Raw genomic sequence first — 25,154 nt, 5'->3', positions numbered from 1 at the left:
AAGAGGCGATGGTTCGATACTCTCCTTGTTTGAGATGGTCATTCCTGGCACGAATGTTACTTGCCACTTATCAGCGCAAGTCTGAATGTAGTCCAGCTCTTGCTGCATCTGGATGAGTTGCTCAACATTGTGCAATCATCAGTGAGCATCCCCATTTCTGACCTTTATGATGAAGGGATAATCATTGATAAAGTAGCTGAAAATGGTTGCTCCTAGGACACTACCCTGAGGAACCCCTGCAGTGATGTCCTGGAATTGAGATAATTGACCTCCAACAACCACAATCATTTTCCTTGCGTGTTAGATATGACTTTGACCAGTGGAGAATTTTCCCCCTGATTCCCATTGACTCATTTTGTTAGGGCTCCTCGATGCCGTACTTGGTCAAATGCTGCCTTAACTTCAAGGGCAGTCACTCTCACCTCACCTCTGGAGTTCAGCTCGTTTGTCCATGTTTAGACCAAGGCTGTAATGAGGTCAGGAGCTGAGTGGCCCTGGCAGAACACAAACTGTCAGTGAGCAGGTTATTGCTGAGCAAATGCCGCTAGAGAACACTGTCGTCGACCCCTTTCATCGCTTTGCTGATGTCGAGAGTACACTGATGGGCGGTGTTTCGACCAGGTGAGAAAGGTGTCTAGGGGTCCCTTTCATCCTTCACCTGGTCTTACCGTAACAGGGTTTAATTTTAAACACACCATGTTTTTAGCTCCCCCTTGGTGAATCCTTGTTCACCGCTTTCCAATTATAAGACAAAGAAACCAGCACAAACAGGTTTTCTTAGGTTTAAAGAAGAAAGATTGAAATTTAGTAAACTTAAACTCTAATTTGGTTGACGCCAACAGATACACAATGCGCGTACGCTGGCATGCGATACACACATGCAAAATAGAGACAGAAAAGAGCAGAAGAAAAAAAAAGTGGAAAGTTTGAGGCAATATCTGAAGAGTTTTTGTTACGGTTCATTGAGCTCATTGTAGAGTCCTTGATTGTAAGTAGATCTTGCTTTCCGTTGGGGCCCAGTATTATTCTTAAACCTTGTTCACTGTAGGAGACTTTTCTCTCTTGGGGTTCATGTGTCTTCAGTGGATTCAGAGGCTTGTGAGAAAGAGATGGGAGCAGACAGGAGAGATCTTCTCAGTCCAGGAGCAAACAGACACTCTCAGTTCAAACTGTTCATACAATTCAGAAAATCCCACATTGCCAAGCAGATTAGTCATGTGACCAACTGGTCTGACCACGTCTTGGATTGTATCACCTTAGCAGTCTCTGGAATGCTCCTGTTACACACAATACCTGGTGATCTAGATCCATTGTGGATTGAATGTATCAGTGAATGGTCCTTTGTCCTTCCAATCACCATCTGTTAATATGCAAATGTCTTTTCCAGGCACAGCTGATCTGTTTAACAAGTCCTTTCTTCACTCCAGTAACAGTTTAAAATCGATGTTCGTGATAAAATTAATGTGCCTCATTCTTGGCAGGTGAGGGCCTAGCATGACAGGTGGTAATTGGTCGGGTTGGATTTGTCCTGCTTTTTTTTGTGTCCAGGACATACCTGGGCAATTTTCCACAATGCCGGGTAGATGCCAGTGTTGTAGCTGTATTGGAACAGCTTGGTTATGGGCATGGCTAGTTCTGCAGCACAAGTCTTCAGTACTATTGCCAGAATGTTGTCAGGGCACATAGCCTTTGCAGCATCCAGTGCCTTCAGTCATTCCTTGATAGCACATTGAGTGAATCGGATTGGCTGAAGACTGGTATCTGTGATGCTGGGGACCTCAGGAGGAGGCCAAGATGGATCATCCACTTGGCACTGCTGGCTGAAGATGGATGCAAATGCTTCAGCCTTTTCTTTTGCACTTGTGTGCTGGGCTCCCCCATCGTTGAGGATGAGGATATATGTGGAGCCACCGCCTTCTGTTTAATTGTCCACCACCATTCACGACCGGATGTGACAGGACTACAGAGCTTTGATCTGGTCTGTTAGTTTTGGGATTGCTTAGCCCTATCTATTGCATGTTGCTTAGGCTGTTTGCCATCCAAGTAGTCCTGTATTGTAGCTTCACCAGGCTGAAACCTCATTTTGAGGTATGCCTGGTGCTGCTCCTGGCATGCCCTCCTGCAGTCGTCTTTGAACCATGGTTAGACCCCAGCTTGACAGTAATGGTAGAGTGGGGGATATGCTCGGCCATGAGGTTACAAATTGTGGTTGAATACAATTCTGCTGCTGCTGGCCCACAGCACCTCATGGATGCCCAGTTTTGAGTTGCTAGATCTGTTCAAAATCTATCTGATTTAGCACGGTGGTATTGCCACACAACACGAAGGAGGGTACCCTCTATGTGAAGATGGAACTTCATTTTCACAAGGACTGTGCCCAGTCACTCCGACCAGTACTGTCATGGACAGATGCATCTGTGACGGGTAGATTGGCGAAGAATGAGGTCAAGTAGATTTTTCCTTCTTGGTTCCCTCACCACCTGACACAAACCCAGTCTGGCAGCTATGTCCTTTAGGACTCGGCCAGCTTGGTCAGTAGTGGTGCTACCAAGCCACTCTTGGTGATGGACACTGAAGTCCCACACCCAGAGTACATTCTGCGCCTTTGCTACCCTCAATGCTTCTTCCAGTTGTTGTTCAACCTGGGGAAGCATTGATTCATCAGCCGAGGGGGGCGGGGGCGGTAGGTGGTAATCTTACCCATGTTTGACCGGATGCCATGAGACTTCATGGGGTCCGAAGTCAATGTTGAGGACTCCCAGGGCAACTCCATCCTGACTGTATATCACTCTACCGTCACCTCTGGTGGGTCTATCCTGCCGGTGGGCCAGGACATATCCAGGGTTGGTAATGGTGGTGTCTGGGACATAGTCATACTCATGGAATCATACCTTACAGACAGTGTCAGGCTGTTGCTTGACTAGTCTGTGGGACATCTCTCCCAATTTTGGCACAAGCCCCCAGATGTTAGTAAGGAGAACCTTGCAAGGTTGATGGGGCTGGGTTTGCTGTTATCAAAGAACAAAAGAACAGTACAGCACAGGAATAGGCCATTCGGCCCTCCAAGCCTGCACCGATCTTAATGCCTGCCTAAACTAACACCTTCTGCACTTCCGGGGCCCATATCCCTCTATTCCCTTCCTATTCATATATTTGTCAAGATGTCTCTTAAACGTCGCTATCGTATCTGCTTCCACCACCTCCCCTGGCAGCAAGTTCCAGGCACTCACCACCCTCTGTGTAAAAAAAACTTGCCTCGCACATCCCCTCTAAACTTTGCCCCTCGCACCTTAAACCTATGTCCCCTAGTAACTGATTCTTCCACCCTGGGAAAAACCAGAATTGCACACAATATTCTAAGTGTGGCCTAACTAAGGTTCTGTACAGCTGCAACATGACTTGCCAATTTTTATACTTTATGCCCCGACCGATGAAGGCAAGCATGCCGTATGCCTTCTTGACTACCTTATCCACCTGCGTTGCCACTTTCAGTGACCTGTGGACCTGTACGCCCAGATCTCTCTGCCTGTCAATACTCCTAAGGGTTCTGCCATTTGCTGTATACCTCCCACCTGCATTAGACCTTCCAAAATGCATTACCTCACATTTGTCTGGATTAAACTCCATCTGCCATTTCTCCACCCAAGTCTCCAACCGATCTATATCCTGCTGTATCCTCTGACAATCCTCATCATTATCCGCAACTCCACCAACCTTTGTGTCGTCCGCAAACTTACTAATCAGACCAGCTACATTTTCCTCCAAATCATTTATATATACTACAAACAGCAAAGGTCCCAGCACTGATCCCTGCGGAACACCACTAGTCACATCCCTCCATTCAGAAAAACACCCATCTACTGTTACCCTCTGTCTTCTGTGACTGAGCCAGTTCTGTATCCACCTTGCCAGCTCACCTCTGATCCTTTGTGACTTCACCTTTTGCACCAATCTGCCATGCGGGACCTTGTCAAAGGCTTTACTAAAGTCCATATAGACAACATCCACCGCCCTTCCTTCATCAATCATCTTCGTCACTTCCTCAAAAAACTCAATCAAATTAGTAAGACACGACCTCCCCTTCACAAAACCATGCTGTCTCTCGCTAATAAGTTCGTTTGTTTCCAAATGGGAGTAAATCCTGTCCCGAAGAATCCTCTCTAATAATTTCCCTACCACTGACGTAAGGCTCACCGGCCTATAATTTCCTGGATTATCCTTACCACCCTTCTTAAACAAAGGAACAACATTGGCTATTGTCCAGTCCTCTGGGACCTCACCTGTAGCCAATGAGGATGCAAAGATTTCTGTCAAGGCCCCTGCAATTTCTTCCCTTGCCCCCTCAGTATTCTAGGGTAGATCCCATCAGGCCCTGGTGACTTATCTACCTTAATGCTTTGCAAGACACCCAACACCACCTCCTTTTTGATAATGAGATGACTGAGACTATCTACACTCCCTTCCCTAGGCTCATCATCCACCAAGTCCTTCTCCTTGGTGAATACGGATGCAAAGTACTCATTTAGTACCTCACCCATTTCCTCTGGCTCCGCGCATAGATTTCCATCTCTGTCCTTGAGTGGGCCAACCCTTTCCCTGGTTACCCTCTTGCTCTTTATATATGTGTAAAAAGCCTTTTCCTTAATCCTGTTTGCCAATGGCTTTTCATGACCCCTTTTAGCCCTCCTAACTCCTTGCTTAAGTTCCTTCCTTCTGTCTTTATATTCCTCAAGTGCTGCATCTGTTCCTAGCCTTCCAGCCCTTACAAATGCTTCCTTTTTCTTTTTGACGAGGCTCACAGTATCCCGTGTTATCCAAGCTTCCCGAAACTTACCAAACTTGTCTTTCTTCCTCACAGGAACATGCTGGTCCTGGATTCTAATCAGCTGACGTTTGAAAGACTCCCACATGTCAGATGTTGATTTACCCTCAAACAGCCGCCCCCAATCTAAATTCTTCAGTTCCTGCCTAATATTGTTATAATTAGCCTTCCCCCAATTTAGCACCTTCACCCGAGGACTACTCTTATCCTTATCCACAAGTACCTTAAAACTTATGGAATTATGGTCACTGCTTCCGAAATGCTCCCCCACTGAAACTTGGACCACCTGGCCGGGCTCATTCCCCAATACCAGGTCCAGAATGGCCCCATCCCTAGTTGGACTATCTACAACAAAAAGAAGAAATGCTGGAATCACTCAGCAGGTCTGGCAGCATCTGTGGAAAGAGAAGCAGAGTTAACGTTTCGGGTCAGTGACCCTTCTTCGGAACTGAAGTGACTATCTACATACTGTTTCAAGAAGCCCTCCTGGATGCTCCTCACAAATTCTGCCCCATCCAAGCCCCTAGCATTAAGTGAGTCCCAGTCAATATTGGGGAAGTTAAAATCACCCACCACTACAACCCTGTTACCTTTACATCTTTCCAAAATCTGTCTACATATCTGCTCCTCTACCTCCCGCTGGCTGTTGGGAGGCCTGTAGTAAACCCCCAACATCGTGACTGCACCCTTCCTATTCCTGAGCTCCACCCATATTGCCTCGCTGCATGTCCTCTCTGAGGTGTCCTCCCGCAGTACAGCTGTGATATTCTCCTTAACCAGTAATGCAACTCCCCCACCCCTTTTACATCCCCCTCTATCCTGCCTGAAGCTTCTAAAGCCTGGAACATTTAGCTGCCAATCCTGCCCTTCCCTCAACCAAGTCTCTGTAATAGCAACAACATCATATTTCCAAGTACTAATCCAAGCTCTAAGTTCATCTGCCTTACCTGTTATACTTCTCGCATTGAAACAAATGCACTTCAGACCACCAGTCCCGCTGTGCTCAGCAACATCTCCCTGCCTGCTCTTCCTCTTAGTCCTACTGGCCTTATTTACTATGTCCTCCTCATTTACTTCACTAGCTGTCCTACTGCTCATATCGTTTCTAGTGCCTAGGTCGATGCTGGTGGTTTGTCTAGTTTTGTTCCTTTTCTTAGACATCGTAGTGGTTAGATACAACTGAGTGGCTTGCTAGGCCATTTCATGAGTACATTTAAGAGTCAACCATATTGCTATGGGTCTGGAGTCACATGTAGGCCAGACCAGGTAAAGATGGCAGATTTCTTTCCCTAAAGGGCATTAGTGAACTAGATGGATTTTTACAACAATTGACAATTGTTTCATGGTCACCTTTAGACTAGCGTTTTAATTCCAGATTTTATTAATTGAATTCCAATTTCATCATCTGCCATGGGGGGATTTGAACCTATGTTCTGAGCATTAGTCTAGGCCTCTGGATTACTAGTCCAGTGGCATTACCACTACACCACCCCATCCCCGTCAATTGGCTGTGAAGCACTGTGGGATGCTCCAAGGATGTGGAAGGTTCAATATAAATGTTTGCTCTTGATTGAGAATAAGTCTAGTATTTGGCATTTGAATAGGGCAATATTTCCAAAAACGGTGTTGTGATATTTTGTATTTTATGCAACATATAGCTAAAAGGGTCATTAAACCGTCTCATGTTCTTTAGCTCATCAATTACTGGAGAAAAGTATAGGTACTTCTCTCAGTTCATGGTGTTATAAATAGTTCATAAATATTGGGAAGACATTTTTGGTCCCTGCCACAAATTCTGTTCCCTAACTACGGACTCCATCCTCTCTCTGGCCGCTGTCTAAAGCTGAACCAAACTGTTTGTAATCTTGGCATGCTGTTTTACCCTGAACTGAGCTTCTGACCCCCTATCCCCTCCATCACCAAGACTGCCTACTTACACCTCCATAACATCACTGATCAAATTTTGTTTGATTAATGCTCCTGCGGAATGTTTTTATTAGGTGAAAGGCAAAATATAAATGCAAGTTATTTTTGGTAGTGTTGGATGTTACAAGGACAGAAACAGGTTCTATACAAGTTTAAAAATAACTTCTTGGTTTCTGAATTAATTTTCTCTGGAAATGAACCCCACTGCTTTGCTCTACACTGTTAATGGTTTTGTTAACCTGCATTACTAGTTTTAGAAGGGAATTTTAACAGACAAGAATGAGTAGGTTGGGGTAGGCAGCATACTTAAAATTGGAGACGTGAAGTGCAGCCTCAACCTGACTCCAATATGCTGACTTTCCGATTTAACTGTGGTACAGCATGTTGTAGTGGGGTCAGCAGAGCAGAAGGGCTGAGGTCACGGGAGGCATTACTCATGTAACGGGGTGTACAGAAAGAGGCTCAGCTTCCTTACCTCTCAGAAAAGCAGTATTTCTGCAGGCTGAGATTGTCACTTCAAATGTTGGCAGACATCTACAGGCTCCTAGGCTCCTTACTGGACCTGGCAGCCATGCATTACCAGTGACTGTGAAAGTGACCACTGCCCACAATATTTTTATCTCTGATTCCTTCTAGTGTGCTACCAGAAACTCATTGAAGTTCTCTTAGTCCCTTGCACATAAGGGCAAAAGGCAGCTGACAGATGAATTATTTGCCAGGGCTGTTGTGTACACTTTCCCTATGAAGACAATAGCTGGAATGAGCAGGCACTGGGATACATCTCTCTGGCTGGCTTCCCACTGATGCATGGTGCCATTGATGCACCACCACACCACAGCAATCAGGATTTTTTAATCAATCACAAAGGATATTACTCCATGCAGCTGGTGTGCAACTACAGAAGAGATTCATGCAGGTATGAGCCAGATTCCCTGGAAGCTGTCATGATGCTTTCATACTGAGACAGTCCAAGGTTCCAGGAACAGAACTAGGGGCTGGCTTACGAGACAAGCTTCAAACTTGATTCATGGTACGTTTTGAGCAATCCCACCAATGAGGTGCAGGAGTGCAACGAGAGCCATGTGACCACCACATGTCATAGAGCAATGATGAGCTACAGGCACACATACAGGTGCTCTACAGTACTTTCCAGCTGCATTCTGCACAACGTTGTACAGTACAGAAGATTGTAACTGGAGGAGGACAAAGGGGTCCGTCAGGCACCTTTTGGATAAGGAGGAATGTGGAAATGGGCTACCCGCTGCTGATCCAGCCATGTACAATGCTGCCACAAATGCCCTTGGATAGCTAGAAGGTTCAGTTAACTATAGCAATTAAAACACATACCAAATGAAAAGCACCACCTCCCCCAATCCCCCGATGTATCTCCGGCGACACTTTATGCATGATGACCCTGGAAGATGACAAAAAGCTATGAATTAGTCATGGTAAAGTAACTATCTTATTGATCACCGTACACAGTCTTCTCATAGTTTAGTCATTGATCAAATAGACAACATGCATGTCAGATTTTTAAGTCTGGCACCAGCTATCTGCGAGCTCCCTGCCTCTGCATCTCCAACTTGTCTCCAAGGCTGCCTCTTCTGCATCAGTGAGCTGGACAATTTGTGTGGTCCACCTCTAGTTACTTCCCTTGTGTTTTGCATTCTTTATTCCTACCAGGGGTGAAAATAAACAGAGCTGTATGTGACTGAATGTCATGTATTCATCCAGTGGATGCAGTGCATTTGGTGCAGATGACAGACAAATGCATGCCATAGATTTAAGGATTGGGGTGAGTGGCAGCAGTGGATGGATATGTAAGGAGGTTAAAAAATTGCATAGGGAATGAAGGGTGGGTGATGCTGAACTTACTTGGGTGTTCTCTTTGGCCTCCTTATCTCGAGAGACAATGGATAAGCGCCTGGAGGTGGTCAGTGGTTTGTGAAGCAGCGCCTGGAGTGGCTATAAAGGCCAATTCTAGAGTGACAGGCTCTTCCACAGGTGCTGCAGAGAAATTTGTTTGTCGGGGCTGTTACACAGTTGGCTCTCCCCTTGCGCCTCTGTCTTTTTTCCTGCCAAGTACTAAGTCTCTTCGACTCGCCACATTTTAGCCCCGCCTTTATGGCTGCCCGCCAGCTCTGGCGGATGCTGGCAACTGACTCCCACGACTTGTGATCAATGTCACAGGATTTCATGTCGCGTTTGCAGACGTCTTTAAAACGGAGACATAGACGGCCGGTGGGTCTGATACCAGTGGCGAGCTCTCTGTACAATGTGTCCTTGGGGATCCTGCCATCTTCCATGCAGCTCACATGGCCAAGCCATCTCAAGCGCCGCTGACTCAGTAGTGTGTATAAGCTGGGGATGTTGGCCGCCTCGAGGACTTCTGTGTTGGAGATACGGTCCTGCCACCTGATGCCAAGTATTCTCCAGAGGTAACGAAGATGGAATGAAATGAGACGTCGCTCTTGGCTGACATACGTTGTCCAGGCCTCACTGCCATAAAGCAAGGTACTGAGGACACAGGCCTGATACACTCGGACTTTTGTGTTCCGTGTCAGTGCGCCATTTTCCCACACTCTCTTGGCCAGTCTGGACATAGCAGTGGAAGCCTTTCCCATGCGCTTGTTGATTTCTGCATCTAGAGACAGGTTACTGGTGATAGTTGAGCCTAGGTAGGTGAACTCTTGAACCACTTCCAGAGCGTGGTCGCCAATATTGATGGATGGAGCATTTCTGACGTCCTGCCCCATGATGTTCGTTTTCTTGAGGCTGATGGTTAGGCCAAATTCATTGCAGGCAGCCGCAAACCTGTCGATGAGACTCTGCAGGCACTCTTCAGTGTGAGTTGTTAAAGCAGCATCGTCAGCAAAGAGGAGTTCCCTGATGAGGACTTTCCATACTTTGGACTTCGCTCTTAGACGGGCAAGGTTGAACAACCTGCCCCCTGATCTTGTGTGGAGGAAAATTCCTTCTTCAGAGGACTTGAACGCATGTGAAAGCAGCAGGGAGAAGAAAATCCCAAAAAGTGTGGGTGCGAGAACACAGCCCTGTTTCATGCCACTCAGGATAGGAAAGGGCTCTGATGAGGAGCCACCATGTTGAATTGTGCCTTTCATATTGTCATGGAATGAGGTGATGATACTTAGTAGCTTTGGTGGGCATCCAATCTTTTCTAGTAGTCTGAAGAGACCACGTCTGCTGACGAGGTCAAAGGCTTTGGTGAGATCAATGAAAGAAATGTAGAGGGGCATCTGTTGTTCACGGCATTTCTCCTGTATCTGACGAAGGGAGAACAGCATGTCAACGGTCGATCTCTCTGCACGAAAGCCACATTGTGCCTCAGGGTAGACGCGCTCGGCCAGCTTCTGGAGCCTGTTTAAAGCGACTCGAGCAAAGACTTTCCCCACTATGCTGAGCAGGGAGATTCCACGGTAATTGTTGCAGTCACCGCGGTCACCTTTGTTTTTATAGAGGGTGATGATATTGGCATCGCGCAAGTCCTGGGGTACTGCTCCCTCGTCCCAGCACAGGCATAGCAGTTCATGTAGTGCTGAGAGTATAGCAGGCTTGGCACTCTTGATTATTTCAGGGGTAATGCTGTCCTTCCCAGGGGCTTTTCCGCTGGCTAGAGAATCAAATGGCATCACTGAGTTCCGATTTGGTTGGCTGTTAGGAGTGATATAATGGAGTATGCTTGGCAAGACGGGCGGTGGGTGCGGTTTACACCACAGGATGAAGGTGAATCAGCAAATATATTCACTTGTCCTGACCTGCTTAGGTCATTAAACTGTTTCTTGTACTGCACTCAAAACCGGGGCACAATGCTCCAGCTCCTCACTACCTCAGCCACTTCCAACTATGCCTTCTTGATAGCAGCAGATGCCCTCTTCCCATTACTGGGGAAAAGTATGCCCCACCTCTTCCTAACTGCATACAGCACAAATTCCAGTGAGGCATCTGCGTGCAGCCCTTGCTCTGCAGGGATCCATCTTGTACACCACCTGGCTTCTCGATTCTATTTCTGCTCCAGTCCTTTAGTGGACTTCAGATTGTATAATGCAGATGCACAGCACACCCACTGTGTTGTTTGCAGATGCAAAACCTCAGTTAAATTGATTGGGTGACCGCTTTGCGGAACACCTCTGCTCAGTCCGAAAGCATGACCCTAAGCTTCCAGTTGCTTGCCATTTCAACACTGCCCCCTGCTCTCATGCCAACATCTCTGTCTTTCGTCTGCTTCAGTGTTCCAGTGAACATCAACGCAAGCTCGAGGAGCAGCATCTGATCTTTCGATTAGGCATTCTACAGCCTTGCGGACTGAACATTGAGTTCAATAACTTCGGAGCATGACTGACTTTTTTATATTTAATTTTTTAACCATGTGCCTGTTTTTCATGTAGTCAGAGCTGCTCATTATTCTGCTATTAACATTCTCTGGACTAATGCTTTGTCTTTCACCACAAGCATTAACACACTCTCTGCCTTTGTCCCAGGACAGCTTTGTTATGTAATCTCTCCTGCCCTCTGCCCTATCGAACACCTTCCCCTTTGTTCCCTCCCCCATCCCCCTCCCCTTCACTTGCTTAAAACCTAATTTTTTTCTAACCTTTGCCAGTTCTGATGAAAGGTCACAGACCTGAAACGTTAACTCTGCTTCTCTCTCCACAGATGCTGCCAGACCTGCTGAGTATTTCCAGCACTTTTTGTTTTTATTTCAGATTTCCAGCATCTGCAGCATTTTGCTTTTATCTCAGTTAAAATTTCTTGTCTCAGTCAATATAAAATCACTGAATGTGACCCTCTGATTTTATGCCGGGCTTGGCACGTGCCTTTGCCCCTCCAACCCCAATCTCATAACCCACCTTTACCTTAATATCAGGGCCTTACTGATTTGTGAATTTAAAATCATTGAAATAACTTTGCAACTGTCAATTATGTGTGCATTTTCATGCCTGATGTGGCAGTCAGAGAAATAACTTTGTATTGATATTTTAAATCTAGAGTCAAAACCAAGCAAACTATCTTCAAATTGTATTTTGGTTCTGTTTGCAAAGCCTCTCTCAAATATACTCAGCTGCACACATGCATACTGTAGAATAATGAAGATGCGCTCTAGGAGACACTATGCAACTTCTACTTCTCCTTAGTTGATTTTTTTTTTAGAACATACTGCTGACTATGAATTGATAATGAAAACTGGCTAAGCTGGTTCCAGGTTACACTGAGTCACTGATCTCTGCAGTTAGAACACTTCACATATCTCGGCAACTATCTTTCTCAAAAGGTCACCATCTAAGAGGAGATCTGGCACTGCATTCTAAAAATTGCGTAACCGAGTTTCCAATAACCAAAATCTCCATAAGAGAACAAAGGCTTTTATAGTTAGTATAATATAAAAATGAAATGAAACCATGTGCCCAATTTAAAGAAAAGGTTCTCCCATATCCCTGCTCCCCCACATAATTAGCCTGAACTAGTTACCGACTGAGGCTGTATTCCTGAAGGTTTCTTCATTTGGCCTCCTGTCTCCAACTGCCCCACCCTTTTCTTTCCCAACCTCAATATTATACCAATTAAACTATAAACAAAAGTATTCAAAGAAAACAGGGAGGAGGGGGCGGAGAAACGCTCTTAATTTGCCTTTTGATTTTTCGTCTGGGTCGCTTGCAGCAGTGTCCAGGTGAATAATCTTGCATAATAAAAACAAAGTGCTGGAAATACTCAGCAGGTCAGGCAGCATCTGTGGAGAGAGAAGCCGAGTTAACGTTTCATGTCTGTGAACTTTTGTCAGAACAGAGTTCTGATGAAAAGTCACTGACCTGAAACGTTGAGCTGAATTGTATAAGCTCTCTGCAGTTCTCGGCAGTGAGCTTAAAAGAAGGTGCGGCACACGCGCGCCGCTGAGCCCCCACGATATTTCGCATGGCTGCTCATTTAAATGGAGGGGGCAGAACGGCTGCCCCCGATGAAGTAGAGGGGGTGTCCACAACATCAGGCGCCATTTTTAAAGGGCTTCAAGCCCTTAGAACAAAACTTAATTTTTAAAGTTATATTGTGCATTTTCTTTAAAAAAAAATTAAAAGCTGGAGGCCCTTTCCCAACGCCTGCCCCCCCCCCACCCCCCCACAACACTGCTCCACTGTTTTTTTTGGCCTATATCATGAAAATTTACTTTTTATTCCCAACCCAAACATTCTCCTCCCCCACCCGCCCCCAACCTTGTCACATTTGCACTTTAACCCCTTCCCACCATCCCCACGGCTAATACAAAGTGTTTGTTCTGTTCCCCACCCGCCTCCCATCCTGATAATTTCACTCCTCCGCCCCCCCGCCCCTCCCCACCAGTGTCTCGCCTCAGAACTCCGAACAAAGTTCCGAAGGCATGGGAGTTCCGGCCAGCAGCTGTAATATTGGCTTCGGATGGCTGCCGGGATATGGTGACTTCATTTGCATTCATTAATCTCTTAACATATTGAAATGAGGGCTCCGCCGCAAAGTGGCGGGGGAGCCGTACTGAGGCCTCGAGGCCACTGGTAAAATGTGGCGGGACGTTCTCAAGGTTGGGGGTCATGGCAGGCCTACCCTGGAAGAATTTTCCAGGTTCCCCTGCCATGATCCCCGATGCTGGAGGGCTAGTAAAATTCAGCCCCTTAAATCTGCTTCTCTCCCCACAGATGTTGCCTGACCTGCTGAGCATTTCCAGCACTTTCTGTTTTTATTTCAGATTTCCAGGACCTGCAGTAATTTGCTTTTTACTTTAGTGAATAATCTTGAATTCCTGGAGACACTAGGACAACCTTGGAGAGTTGGTAACCCTACTTTTAACCCATACCTTGAGAGGATTTATTTTAGATTAAGTGCTGTTAGGCCTAATGTGCAGCATTCTATTATGTCAGTCGTTGACCCTTTTATTTCTTATGGCCCAAAAATTCCTGTAACTGCTTGACTTGCAGTGCTTGCTGTTAATTAAACTTGCCCTTGCCCATTTTAATGTTGGTGGTATTTTGCTCTGATAGTTTCTATCACGCACTTCCAGGAACAATGTAGCGTTAGCTACAGGACATCTGGGATCTGAATGAACAGCACAAGCAACTGCGCATCTCCTTAACCAATCAGATTTGTAGCCCTGAAAAGTTGGTCAAGTAACGCTTTATACCCAGCATGCTCTAAGGCAGCTAAAGATAAGTGCAGAACTTGCTGAAGTAAGCTAACAGACATGTCAAAGCTTATGGTTAGGGATATGTGACCATTAGATTAGAGTGTTGAACAAGAATAGATAAAAGAGGAACAGATATAGGGGAACGAACGGTGGTTATTGTAAACAAGTCTGGACTTCTGTCCAGGTGGCTAAATGGCTAATGCTTGCCAAAGATGAGATAATGCTTGAAGATTTGTGCAAAACAAGATCATGTGAGTCATGGGTTAAGCAAGGAGCCTTGAAAGAATATATAAGGGTTAACACTGGAGGGTATTCTCAGTGAGAATCTGGGAACAACTCTCGAAGGCAGTACCCTCAGTCTGGAGGCTCAGTGATCAACCGTGACAAGAGACTGATCACCTCTGTGTTGACGGGTAGTATCTTGTACAAGAAGTGAGACTTGTACTTATTTAGTGCCTAAATAAACTGTTGTAAGCCTTTGTATGCTTTGTGATTTTAGTACTAATAAAGTGAAGTTATACGAGACTTTGGTTTCAGTGTATCTTTGTCCATCACGTCAGTTGATACCCTACAGAGGAAAAGGGTCAACAGATTGAAGGATTGTGAAATTGACAGCACAAGTTTGGGTAAGGAAGTGTAAGTTAGGACTGTGAATTCAATATCAAATCAGGTACAAAAAGATTGGATTGAGGAAGAGAGAAAAGATACAAAGTAAAAAAATATACAGATGTTTTAAATTTCCAACATTCAAAATCTGAAGGAATGAGACCTTACACATGTAATCGCTAATTTTCAGTGCCAGAGAGGTTGACTGGCAATAATTAACACTTGACATGCTGTTAAAAGATTACTTGGACTTGAAATGATTTGACCTAACTTTCTGTGATGAGTTTGCATTGTATCTACAATGCAAGTACAGGATCTTCACGCCATTCAATGCATTTGAGTGGGAAGCCAGACGCCATTTTCATGAAGCTAACAGCGGAGTGGTGCATCTGACAGCAATATCTTTATTTTCACATTTAATCATGCATCTGCTCTTGCCTGTAAGTGGCAGTGGCATTTGTGCATAAATAGTGCCTCACCTCTACTTTGACAGCAATGTTAAAGTCAATATTTAAACTTTTTGGATAGAAATGATCAGAGCTGCCTGTTGGCAAAGCTGGGTCCTGCTTTGTGTGAGTCAGAAGGTATGACTGACATTCAATTAGAGGGCAGTCCATTCCACTGGATTATCTGGGGAAGGGTGGTGAATTGTTCTGTCTCCATGAGGAACGTCGTAGCCAAGTGCAAATGCATTAATGATGTTTCATATAGCAACTAGAGGATTTCACACCCCATACTCTCTCTCAAAATTATTCCTCAGCCTGAATTTTTGTGTGTAATTATTATTTGTCTGTTGTATTACCAAACTTGTGGCATGAAGATAAAATTGTTAAACATTTCTCCTGTCTTATTGGCTTCTCTTGATGAGTAAACACTTTTTAAACATAAGATATGTTTATTAATACATTGTTACTTCTGAGGGAAATCCTTTTAATCAACTTGAGTGCTGAAGCCTTCACACTGGTGGAATAAATTGTATATTTTGTTCTCTATGCCCATTATGCACCAGGGCAACAAGTTTGACCGAAGAAGGGTCACTGACCCGAAACGTTAACTCTGCTTCTCTTTCCACAGATGCTGCCAGACCTGCTGAGTGATTCCAGCATTTCTTGTTTTTGCAACAAGTTTGACTATTGGTCAGAGGTTCCATTATTTCTCAGTTCTGGCACCTTGCCATCTTCTGCATTCTTTATACATGCAATGGCCTGCTGAGTTGTCACAGCCAATAACGCTGTCTAACATTTTTTATTTTATTTGCGTTTAATATGTTCGTATGTGATTGTGTTTGAGGGTGGGGATGTAATAATTAAACCTGGGAAGTGACAGTTACTGAACTGGAATAACCTATAAATGCTATCATGTGTGGCACAATTGAGTGCTAAAGGGCTTTCTAATGCAGTTGCAAACTTTGGACTGTAAATAATACATTGGATTTTTTTTCTGTCTTGCAGGTCACTATGTCAGAAATATTTGTATTTATGGACCTGAGGATTTGAAGTGGTTGAATGAAAAAGACTGCTTGTTTGCCAATAAATTTGAACTCCATGCCCATCCACCAACTCTAGAATGCCTTGAATACCGGATCCTCAAACGAGCTGTGAATCAGAGTAACATTGTTCTGCAATCCGGTTTCTGATAGTGATTTCAAATGGATTGTAAGCAGTACAGGACATGTGACCAAGAAAAAGACCATAAACTGAGAAACAATCTGGGATATACTTGATTTTTCATGTTTTTTTAACAGCTTGAATATATGTTTTGTTTAAATGGGTTATATCCCATCCATTTTTTCTTTTGACACCATGGAAATGTTGCGCATACCCTTAAAAGTCCTGGGTACGGATAAATTCAGCAGTACAAGAGCATTCCCTACCATCTGTACTTGTATTCGGTGAGAGTAACCAATTCCTTCATGCACTCATATTTATTAAGGGGTGAGGAGAGGTAACTAGTTAATTTGGGTTACGTGGTACTTAAGCGTATAAAATCTATGTACTGTGAGAGATGCCAGTCCGTTGCACACAAGCTGCATTTGCACTTTCCTTGAACAGCTGCTCATTGAGTTGCAAAAACAGCATGAAAATGTCAAGATCGATCTTCCACAACACAAAAGCAAAACATTGCAGATGTTGGAAATCTGAAACAAAACAGAAAATGCTGGAAATACTCAGCAGGTCTGAACAAATGTTCTGATGATAGGTCACAGACCGAAGCATTGAAATCAGAATGTTTGTTCAAACCTGCTGAGTACTTCCAGCATTTTCTGTTTTGTTTGTAGGAGATCTTTCTTGATGACATTTCATACTGTATTTTTGAATAGAAATATCTTTTATGAGGCTCTGATACCACCATAAGAGCACTGAGAGAGGGGAGCGCTGGTTGGAAATGGGGCATGTGACATTAGAATTGTTCCTATGACATGCCCCACCCTTGCTACTCTCTAGTGAGGTTCACACCAGGAGTGGCACATCCCATCATTACCCACTCCGTGTTTCTTTTTATATTCGATTTGTGATCTGAAGTACTCTAATAACATGAAGGTGTCTAGGGTCTAAGCAAACTACCTGAGAAGTGAAATAGTTCCACAAACAAAATGACTGCTTTGTTTCTTGCAATTTTGAGCCTCAAAAATTCTCTGATCTTTTCAGATGAATCCTTTATTTTTTAAAAGGACTGTGGGTTTATTGGAAATATTCCCAAATTTTATTTTTTTCAAAGGCAATAGAGATCAAAAGAATCTGGAAATGCAATATATAACTTCAGGGCAGTCAAAAGCTGAATGAAGAGGATAGGTTAATGTGTTGGGTGAAACTCTTCATCGCAATGGAGTGCTGATGAAGTATTCTACCTGGAACATTGACTAGTCCTCCTTTTCAAGTTGCTGACTTGACCTTCTGTGTAATTTGGTTTTCTATGATCACTGAATTAAATCAATCTTGTTTTTTGTTTGTGTTAAACATTACACTATCGCAATTTTTGAGCGTGCAGACACCAGCAATGGTTACAAAGCAAGAAGGTCCAACTGAGTAGCTGAATCACTGTAGACACAAGATAAATGTATTTCCTTCATGAAGTAAAATAGCATAGGCACTGTAGAAATGAAGAACATTATTCGGGACCAGTGTAGTATGTTATTAAATTGCAACATATATCTCATCAGCGCAGAGGAAATAAGGATTAGCTTTTTCTCCTGGAAATTTGTAATGCTTTAATTTAAGCTTGTAAATCAGGCAATCTTTGTAACTATCTTTTTGTACAGCAATCTTACTGATCTCATTGATTATAGAGCTAATTAATATATCTATATAGTAAAATGTAATGATTTATTTGGGTGCAATATTCATGATTCATTTAGGTGCAATGGTTATGATGGTCCCTTTTAAGAAATAAAGAATGGTCTCAGGAATTTTGAGTTTTAAATATATATACCAAAGTTGCATATTCAATATTTGTTCTTCCAGCAATCAACTTTTTTCAGTAAACTATTCCCCAAAGCTTGGTACATTAGGTTCATTACCTTTTTGATAATTTTAGTGGGAAAGCACTTGAGAGTTTAAAACGTTTTGTAAAGAGAGTGTCTGTCTCCACTCGCTTGCTGCTGAAATCCTCATCCATGTTAGTCAACTCTGAATCAACTATATCAATGCTCTTCTCATCAGCCTCCAATCTTCCAATCTCCCATAAAGTTCAGCTCATCCAAATCGCTGCTGTCCATATCCTAACTTGCACCAAGACCCATTCACCCATTACCCCTCTGTTCAATAATCCACATTTGCTTCTGGTCCTCTAATGACTCCAATTTAAAATTTTCATCTTAGAGTTCAAATCCTTCCATACCTTGGTCCTCCCTATCTCTAACTTCCTCCAATTTTTCAAGAACTCTGCATTGTTCCACCTCCGACCTCTTGTGCAACCCACATTCCCTTCACCCCAATGTTGGTGGCTGTACCTTCAGCCATTTGGGCCCCTCAAGGTGGAGTTCCCTCCCTATAAAACTCCACCTTTTTAAGTTGCTCTTTAAAACCGATGTCTACAGCAATCATTTGTATACCTTTCCTAACATCTATTTGGAAACAGAGAATCGTAGAACAGTACAGCACAGGAGGAGGCAATTTGACCCATTGGGTCTGTGCTAACTCTTTTGAAGAATAATCAAGTTAGTTCTGCTCATCCATTCTTTCCCTATATACCTGCATTTTTCTTCTCTAAGTATTTGTCCAATTCCTTTATGAAAGCTACCAGAGTGCATTCCAATTCCTAACCATTTATTGCATAACAAGGTTTTTCTTCATGTCGCCTCAGGTTCTTTTGCCAATCAGCTTAAACCTGTGCCCTTTGGTTACTGACCGTTCAGCCATTGAACACCGTTTCTCTCTCTTTACTCTGTCTAAACCCTTCATGATTTTGTACACCTCTATCAAATCTCCTATTGGCCTACTCTGCTCCAAGGAGAACAATCCCAGCTTCTCCAGTCTGTCCATGTAACTAATCTTTCATCCCTGGAACAATTCTAATAAATCTCCTGCATACCCTCTCTGAAACCTTCATGCACTTCCAAATGTGTGGTGCACAGAATTGGGCATAATATTCCAGCTGGGACCGAAGTAGTGTTTTATATAGGTTCAACATAACTTTTTGGCTTTGTATTCTGCCTCTTATTTATAAAGCCCAGAATCTCATATGCTCTGTTAATCTGTCCTGCACTTCCAAAGATTCATGCACAAGCGCAGCCAGGTGTTTTTGTCTTTCTGTAACCCATTCTAAGGAGACCATTCATCCCATCGAGCCCAAGCCTGCACCAACTTGAAATAGTACCATTTAACGTGTATTCTCTCTTGCTCTTCCTACAAAAATGCATCAACTCACTTTCTGCATTGAATTTCATCTACCACATGTCTGGACATTCCAACAGCCTGTCAATGTCCTCTTGAAATCTAACACCTTTCCTTGCTGATAACTATACATTTTTAAAAATTTTGTGGCATCTGCAAAATTTTAAATTGTGCCCTGTACCCTCTAGTCCAAATCATTAATGTATATCAAAAACAGCAGCGGTACTAGTACTGAACCCTAAGGATCACCATCTCCCTCCTGTCTGGAAAAACAGCCATTCACCACAACTTGCTTTTTACTGTTGATATTGTACCCATGCAGTTACTTCCCCTTTTATCCCATGTGGCATATTATCAAATGCCTTTTGAAAGTCCATAGACACAACAACTGCACTGCCCTCATCGAGCCCCTCTTACTTCCTCTTTTTAAAAACTCCGTCAAGTCAGTCAAACGTAATTTGCCCTCAATAAAATCAAGCTGGCTCTCATTTACTAGTTCATGTTTATCTAAGTGGCTGTTAATTGTCTCCAGGATTATTGTTTCTAAAAGCTTCCCCATCACTAACTGACTAGCCTGTAATTGCCAGGTTTTTCCTTCTCTCCTTGATTCAGGTCAAATTTTGGTTGGTGAAGCACCTAGGCACAGGAACAGGAGCTGGCCTATTCGTCCCTCAAGTTAATCTGTGACCTAACTCCATATGCCTGTCTTTTCCCCATATTTCTTTAATACCTTTAGATTATCTAGAGATCTCAGATTTAAATGGGTCATTGAATATATTCAAGACTGAGTTAGGCAAATTTTTGATCTAGAAGGGAGTTGAGGGTTATGGGGCAGTCAGCAGAAAAGTGCAGTTAAGGGGCTGAATGGCCTACTCTTTTCTATTTCTTATGATCCCACATCAAATGCTGTTTGCAGAAGAAAGTTCCAACCTTCAACCTCCTTTGGGTGTAGAAATGTTTCCTAATTTCACTTCTGAAAGGTCAGGCTCTAATTTTTAGACTATATTCCCTAGGCCTAGACTCCCCAAACAGTGGAAATAGTTTCTCTCTATCTGCTGCACATGTTCCCTTAATATCTTAAACTTTGACTAAATCACCCTATAACCTTCTAAATTCCAGGGAATATTCACCTAAGTTTGTGTAATCACTCCTTGTAACTTAACTCTTGGAGTGCAGGTATCATTCTGGTAAACCTTCACTGCATTCCCTCCAAAGCCAATATATCCTTCCTAAGGTATGGTGCCCAGAACTGCGCTCAATACTCCAGGTGTGGTCTCAACAGGCCTTTGTTTAGCTGAAACATAACTTCTACTCCCTTGTATTCTACTTCTTTAGATATAAAGGCCGGCATTCCGTTCACCTTTTTGATTATTTTCTGTACCTGTTCATAACATTTTAATGATCTCAATGTATGGAACAAGTCTCTTTGGACCTCTAATGTTTGTAGCTTTTCACCACTTGTATCCTGTTCTATCCTTTTTTTAGGTCCAAATTGGTTGACCTCACATTTGACTACATAAATCCATTCACTTAATCTATTAGTATTTGTAATCTTATGCTTTATCCACACTACTTACAATACTGCCTATTTTAGTGTCAGCAGCAAACTGGGATATATGGGCTTTCAATTCCGTCATCTAAGCCATTAATAAACACGGTGAATATTTGAAGCTCCAACACAGATCCTTGTGGATCACTATTGCTCTCATACTGCCAATTAGAGAGCCTGCCTTTTATTACTATTCTATCTCCAGCTGCTCAGCCAATTTCCTAACCAGGCCAATAATTTGCCTTCAATTCCATGGACTTCAACTTAGTTAACATTCTCTTACATGCCTTCTGGAAGTCCATATAAATAACAGCCATAGACATACCCCTGAACACTACTTTGGTCAACTCTTCAAAAAATTTACTCCGTATCATCAGACATGACCTACCCTTTACAAATCCATGCTGGTGCTCTCTGAAAGTTTTTGAATTTGTAGACTTTAGTAATTTTTCTTACAACAAATGTTAGGCTAACTGGACTACAATTCCCTGGTTTCCCCCCTCAACTTTTTTAAATAGCAGAGTGACTTGTACAATTTTCTAATCTAAAGGTATGTTTCCTGATCTCAGTTCAGGAGCAAACAGACTTTGAGTTCAAACTGTTTGTGCAATTCAGAAAGCCCAGGCTGCCAAACAGGTTAGTCATGTGACCAACTGGTCTGACTATATCTTGGATTACATCACTTTAGCAGTCTCTGGAAAGCTCCTCTTACACACAATAACTTTTGATCAAGGTCCATTGTGGGTTAAATGTGTTAGGGAATGGTCCTTTGTCCTTCCAATCACTGTCTGTTAATATGCAAATGTCTTTTCCAGCCACAGCTGATCTGTTTAATAAGTCCTTTCTTCACTCCAGTAACAGTTTAAAATCAATGTTCATGACAAAATTAATGTGCCTCATTCTTGGCAGGTGGGGGCCTAGCATGACAATTATTATCACTTATATCTATATTTTAGTTTGTTGTAAGGTTTTTTCTTTTTCTACTATCTTGCATTAAGCCCTAAAACACTGGACAAACATTTTAAATACTTTCTGCCTCAAACTTACATGAACCACTACAAGTATTGGAGAAAAACAGCACCCTTTTCCTCCTCTGCACTGAACTCTCACTTGTACCAAACTCCTAACTTTTACACTCTTTATGCTGCACACCTTTTATGGCTCTGTGTGTCAGCAGATACTAAGATAAAATACTATGTAAATGCAAGTTTTTGTTGATAGTGGCAGTCTTGCGTTTATGGGTCTTACTGTTAGACTCCTAGATAAGTTGAAACATCAGGCCAGATTTTATCTTGCTGACGGGTCCCACGGGGAGTAGGTGGATGAGGGGGTGACCCCACCTCAGCCCCCCATCAAACCATTGGCAGAATTGCATGGCAGGCAGCCAATTAACTGTCTGCTAGCGGGACGCTGTCCCTTAAAAATCTTGCCTTCAGAGCTGCTGGCCAATTGGGAGTGGTGGCCTTTGCCGGTACTGCAGGAGGCCAGGAGTAGCACTGATGGAGGAGACCCTGAGACTAAGGTAAGTGAGATCAGCAATGTCTGGGCCAAACTGGCAGGCTGTTGTTGAAGACGGAGAGAAGGGGTCTTGCCGCGGGAGTGGCCATCATTGCTGGGCGGAACCTCTGTGGGCCAATGATTGCCCTCAGAGAAGGGACCAACCTCCCCTTTCCCCCCAAGCCCACTAGGAGGCTGCCAGGTTTGACCTGGTGGTGTCTTCACATGGCGATGGGCTCCTTCGACATCGGCAAAATGCCAGTGGAGGCGAGAGGCAGCCCCTGGCATAATTGGCTTCTGAGCCCACGACAGACAAAATAGCATGGGGGAACGACAACTTCAGGAATGCTGCCTGATGTCATCCACATTTGTGTGTCACATCTCCCGCCTCTGTTCTCATCTCCAAGGGCAGGATAAAATCCAGCCCACCTTCTCTACATATACCCTATTGATCCCCTTATAATGTTAAAGACCTCTATCAGGCCATCTCTCCATATTTTCTGGAGAGAAAAGCCTCAGCCAGTTCAGTATTTCTTGATAGGTATATCTCTCAGTTCTGGTATCATCCATGTCAGCCATTTTTGCAGATTCTCCGGTGACTCTGTATCAGTTTTATGATATGGAGACCAGAGATGTGCAGAATACTGCAAGTGTGCTCCAACTAAGTTTCAATATATGTTTAACATAACTTCTCTGCTTTTGATTCTATTCCTCTAGAAATGAACGCTAGTGCTTTGTTTACATTTTTGTATGACCTTGTTACCCTATGTTGCTACTTTTAATGTTTTGTGAATCTGTGCCCCTAAGATCCCTTTGTGCCTTCAACCCATTTTAATTATTCTCAAAGGAACAGGTGGCCTCCTTATTCCTCGTACCAAAATGCAGCACTTAATGATGACTGCAGTGTTCACTTCCATTCGCAACTCCTCAGCTACTGAAGCAGCCCATGTCTGCATGCAGCAAGACCTGAACAACATCCAGACTTGGGCTGATAAGTGGCAAGTAATATTTATGCCACACAAGTGCCAGGCAATGACTATCTCCAACAAGACAGAATTTAACCACCTGCCCTTGAAATTTAATGGCAATACCATAAGGGCAATACTATCACTGAATCCTACACCATTGTCAAGAAAAACAATATGCCAAATGAGGAATTTTAATTAATCAGTTGGAAACTTACATTAAACTTTTAATGAAAAAAAGCCTGCAGTTAACTTTTTTAAAAACTGGCAACCAAGATAGCCACTGCAATTTGTATCTGAGACACCTTTTCACATTCCAAATCCTCCAACCAGAGACGCATGTCTGATGAGCATGGACACAGAACAATGGCTTGCTCTAAGTGATTGAATTACCTAAGATTGTTTCATTATCACAGCATTCAAGGCAATCCTGACACCTTGACTTTGAAAGAGCAAACCCCTCCAAGTGTAAGTATTGGCATCCTGGGGCCTGGGGAGCCAATTCCAAACCTTGAATCTCATTAGAAGGTTCCAGAGAGTACACTGAGGCAATCATGTGAAAGTCTGCTCATCTCTGTGAAAGCTAGGAGTGTCCTTGAACAAAGGGAGACAAGCAGTAACTGAGATAGTGCAGCAGAAAAGCTTCCCTCTCTCTTCAGATAACAACTCAAGTTTGAAAACCGGCTGCGACTGAAGACCTTCCAAGCCTACAGATTGCTACAGACAGAGACCAGAGGAAGAGAGCCACCTACAAATCTGCTTCCAAGAAAACCCTGAGCCAAGCAGGCCAGCCACAAAGTCCACTTTGACCAGCCAAAGACTTCAAGAATACAACTTCAGCTGGAAGCCCACCAAATTATTCAACCTCACAGACTGTGTATTTAATTTTTTCTTATTTATTCTGGACTCTAATCCAACCACAAAATCTACTTTTCACTCTGTAATCTATTTGTGTGTTTGTGTGTGTGATTCACGTGAATGTATAGCATATTTATTTATTATTTTATTTAGAATGGTTTTAGATTGTTAAGTATAATAAACTCATCTCTTTCTTGTTTAAGCTCAAGAAAACATGTCTGATTGGTTCTTTCATGTTCACATTAAAGGAGAAAGGTAAAACACTCACTGAGGTGGTAAGCATAACTACTATTTAAAAAAAGGAATAAACCCTGTTGCAGTCAAATAAGAGGAAGAGCAAGAGGGAAGTTTGTGAGGAGCAGGCTCGAAGGCTGAATGGCCTCCTCCTATTTTTCTATGTTTCTATGACCTTCTCCTCACCTGGCCGTAACAGAAATTTGGGGGCTCGTCTGCGATCATAATCCAATGACAAATGAGAAATTGAAAGTGGGAAATCAAATTGATTCCTCATAAAAAAAGTTATTACAACCGACCCCTCAAGACAAAGCCCCCAATCAAAATATACGATTCTAATTGTGGTGGGAGAAATGCACTGTTAATTTAATCCCGTCCCTCCACAGATCACCTAACGTATAATTTTTAAACTTTCCAAATTAAAGAAAACCATAGCCAAATTGACCATCTATTAACCCCCAAATGAGGCTAACCAAACCAGGTGTCTTTAAATTAACAAATTAACTGTTTAATTTTTAAAAACTAAATTCTTAAACACTATTAAGATATAAACAACATTTAAAATAGAAAAAATTAGACTCCTCGCAAACTTACAGTGCTTGAAGTCCTCTCAGCTGTCCGATGGGGGAAAAAGGTTCTTCCACAGTAGAACAATCCATAATCTAATTCCAGCAGTAAGTTATGCTTTCCTTCCTTCAGC

At 43.2% G+C, this 25,154-nt stretch overlaps 1 protein-coding gene across 1 annotated transcript in view; it reads left to right on the top strand.

Annotated features, from left to right (window-relative positions):
• Positions 1-17,916, top strand: part of LOC137383888 (N-acetyllactosaminide beta-1,6-N-acetylglucosaminyl-transferase-like) — a 41,592-nt gene extending 23,676 nt beyond the window's left edge. The window contains exon 3 of the mRNA XM_068057259.1: positions 15,971-17,916. Coding sequence (XP_067913360.1) covers positions 15,971-16,155 — 185 coding nt within the window. The 3' untranslated portion in view covers positions 16,156-17,916. The remainder of the gene's footprint in view (positions 1-15,970) is intronic.
• The last annotated feature ends 7,238 nt before the right edge of the window (positions 17,917-25,154 follow it).

Source organism: Heterodontus francisci, chromosome 2 (assembly GCF_036365525.1).
Source record: "Heterodontus francisci isolate sHetFra1 chromosome 2, sHetFra1.hap1, whole genome shotgun sequence".
In the NCBI taxonomy this organism is placed as follows: Eukaryota; Metazoa; Chordata; class Chondrichthyes; order Heterodontiformes; family Heterodontidae; genus Heterodontus; species Heterodontus francisci.
Note: the sequence above shows the minus strand (reverse complement) of the source record. Positions and strands in the feature narration are given on the sequence as shown.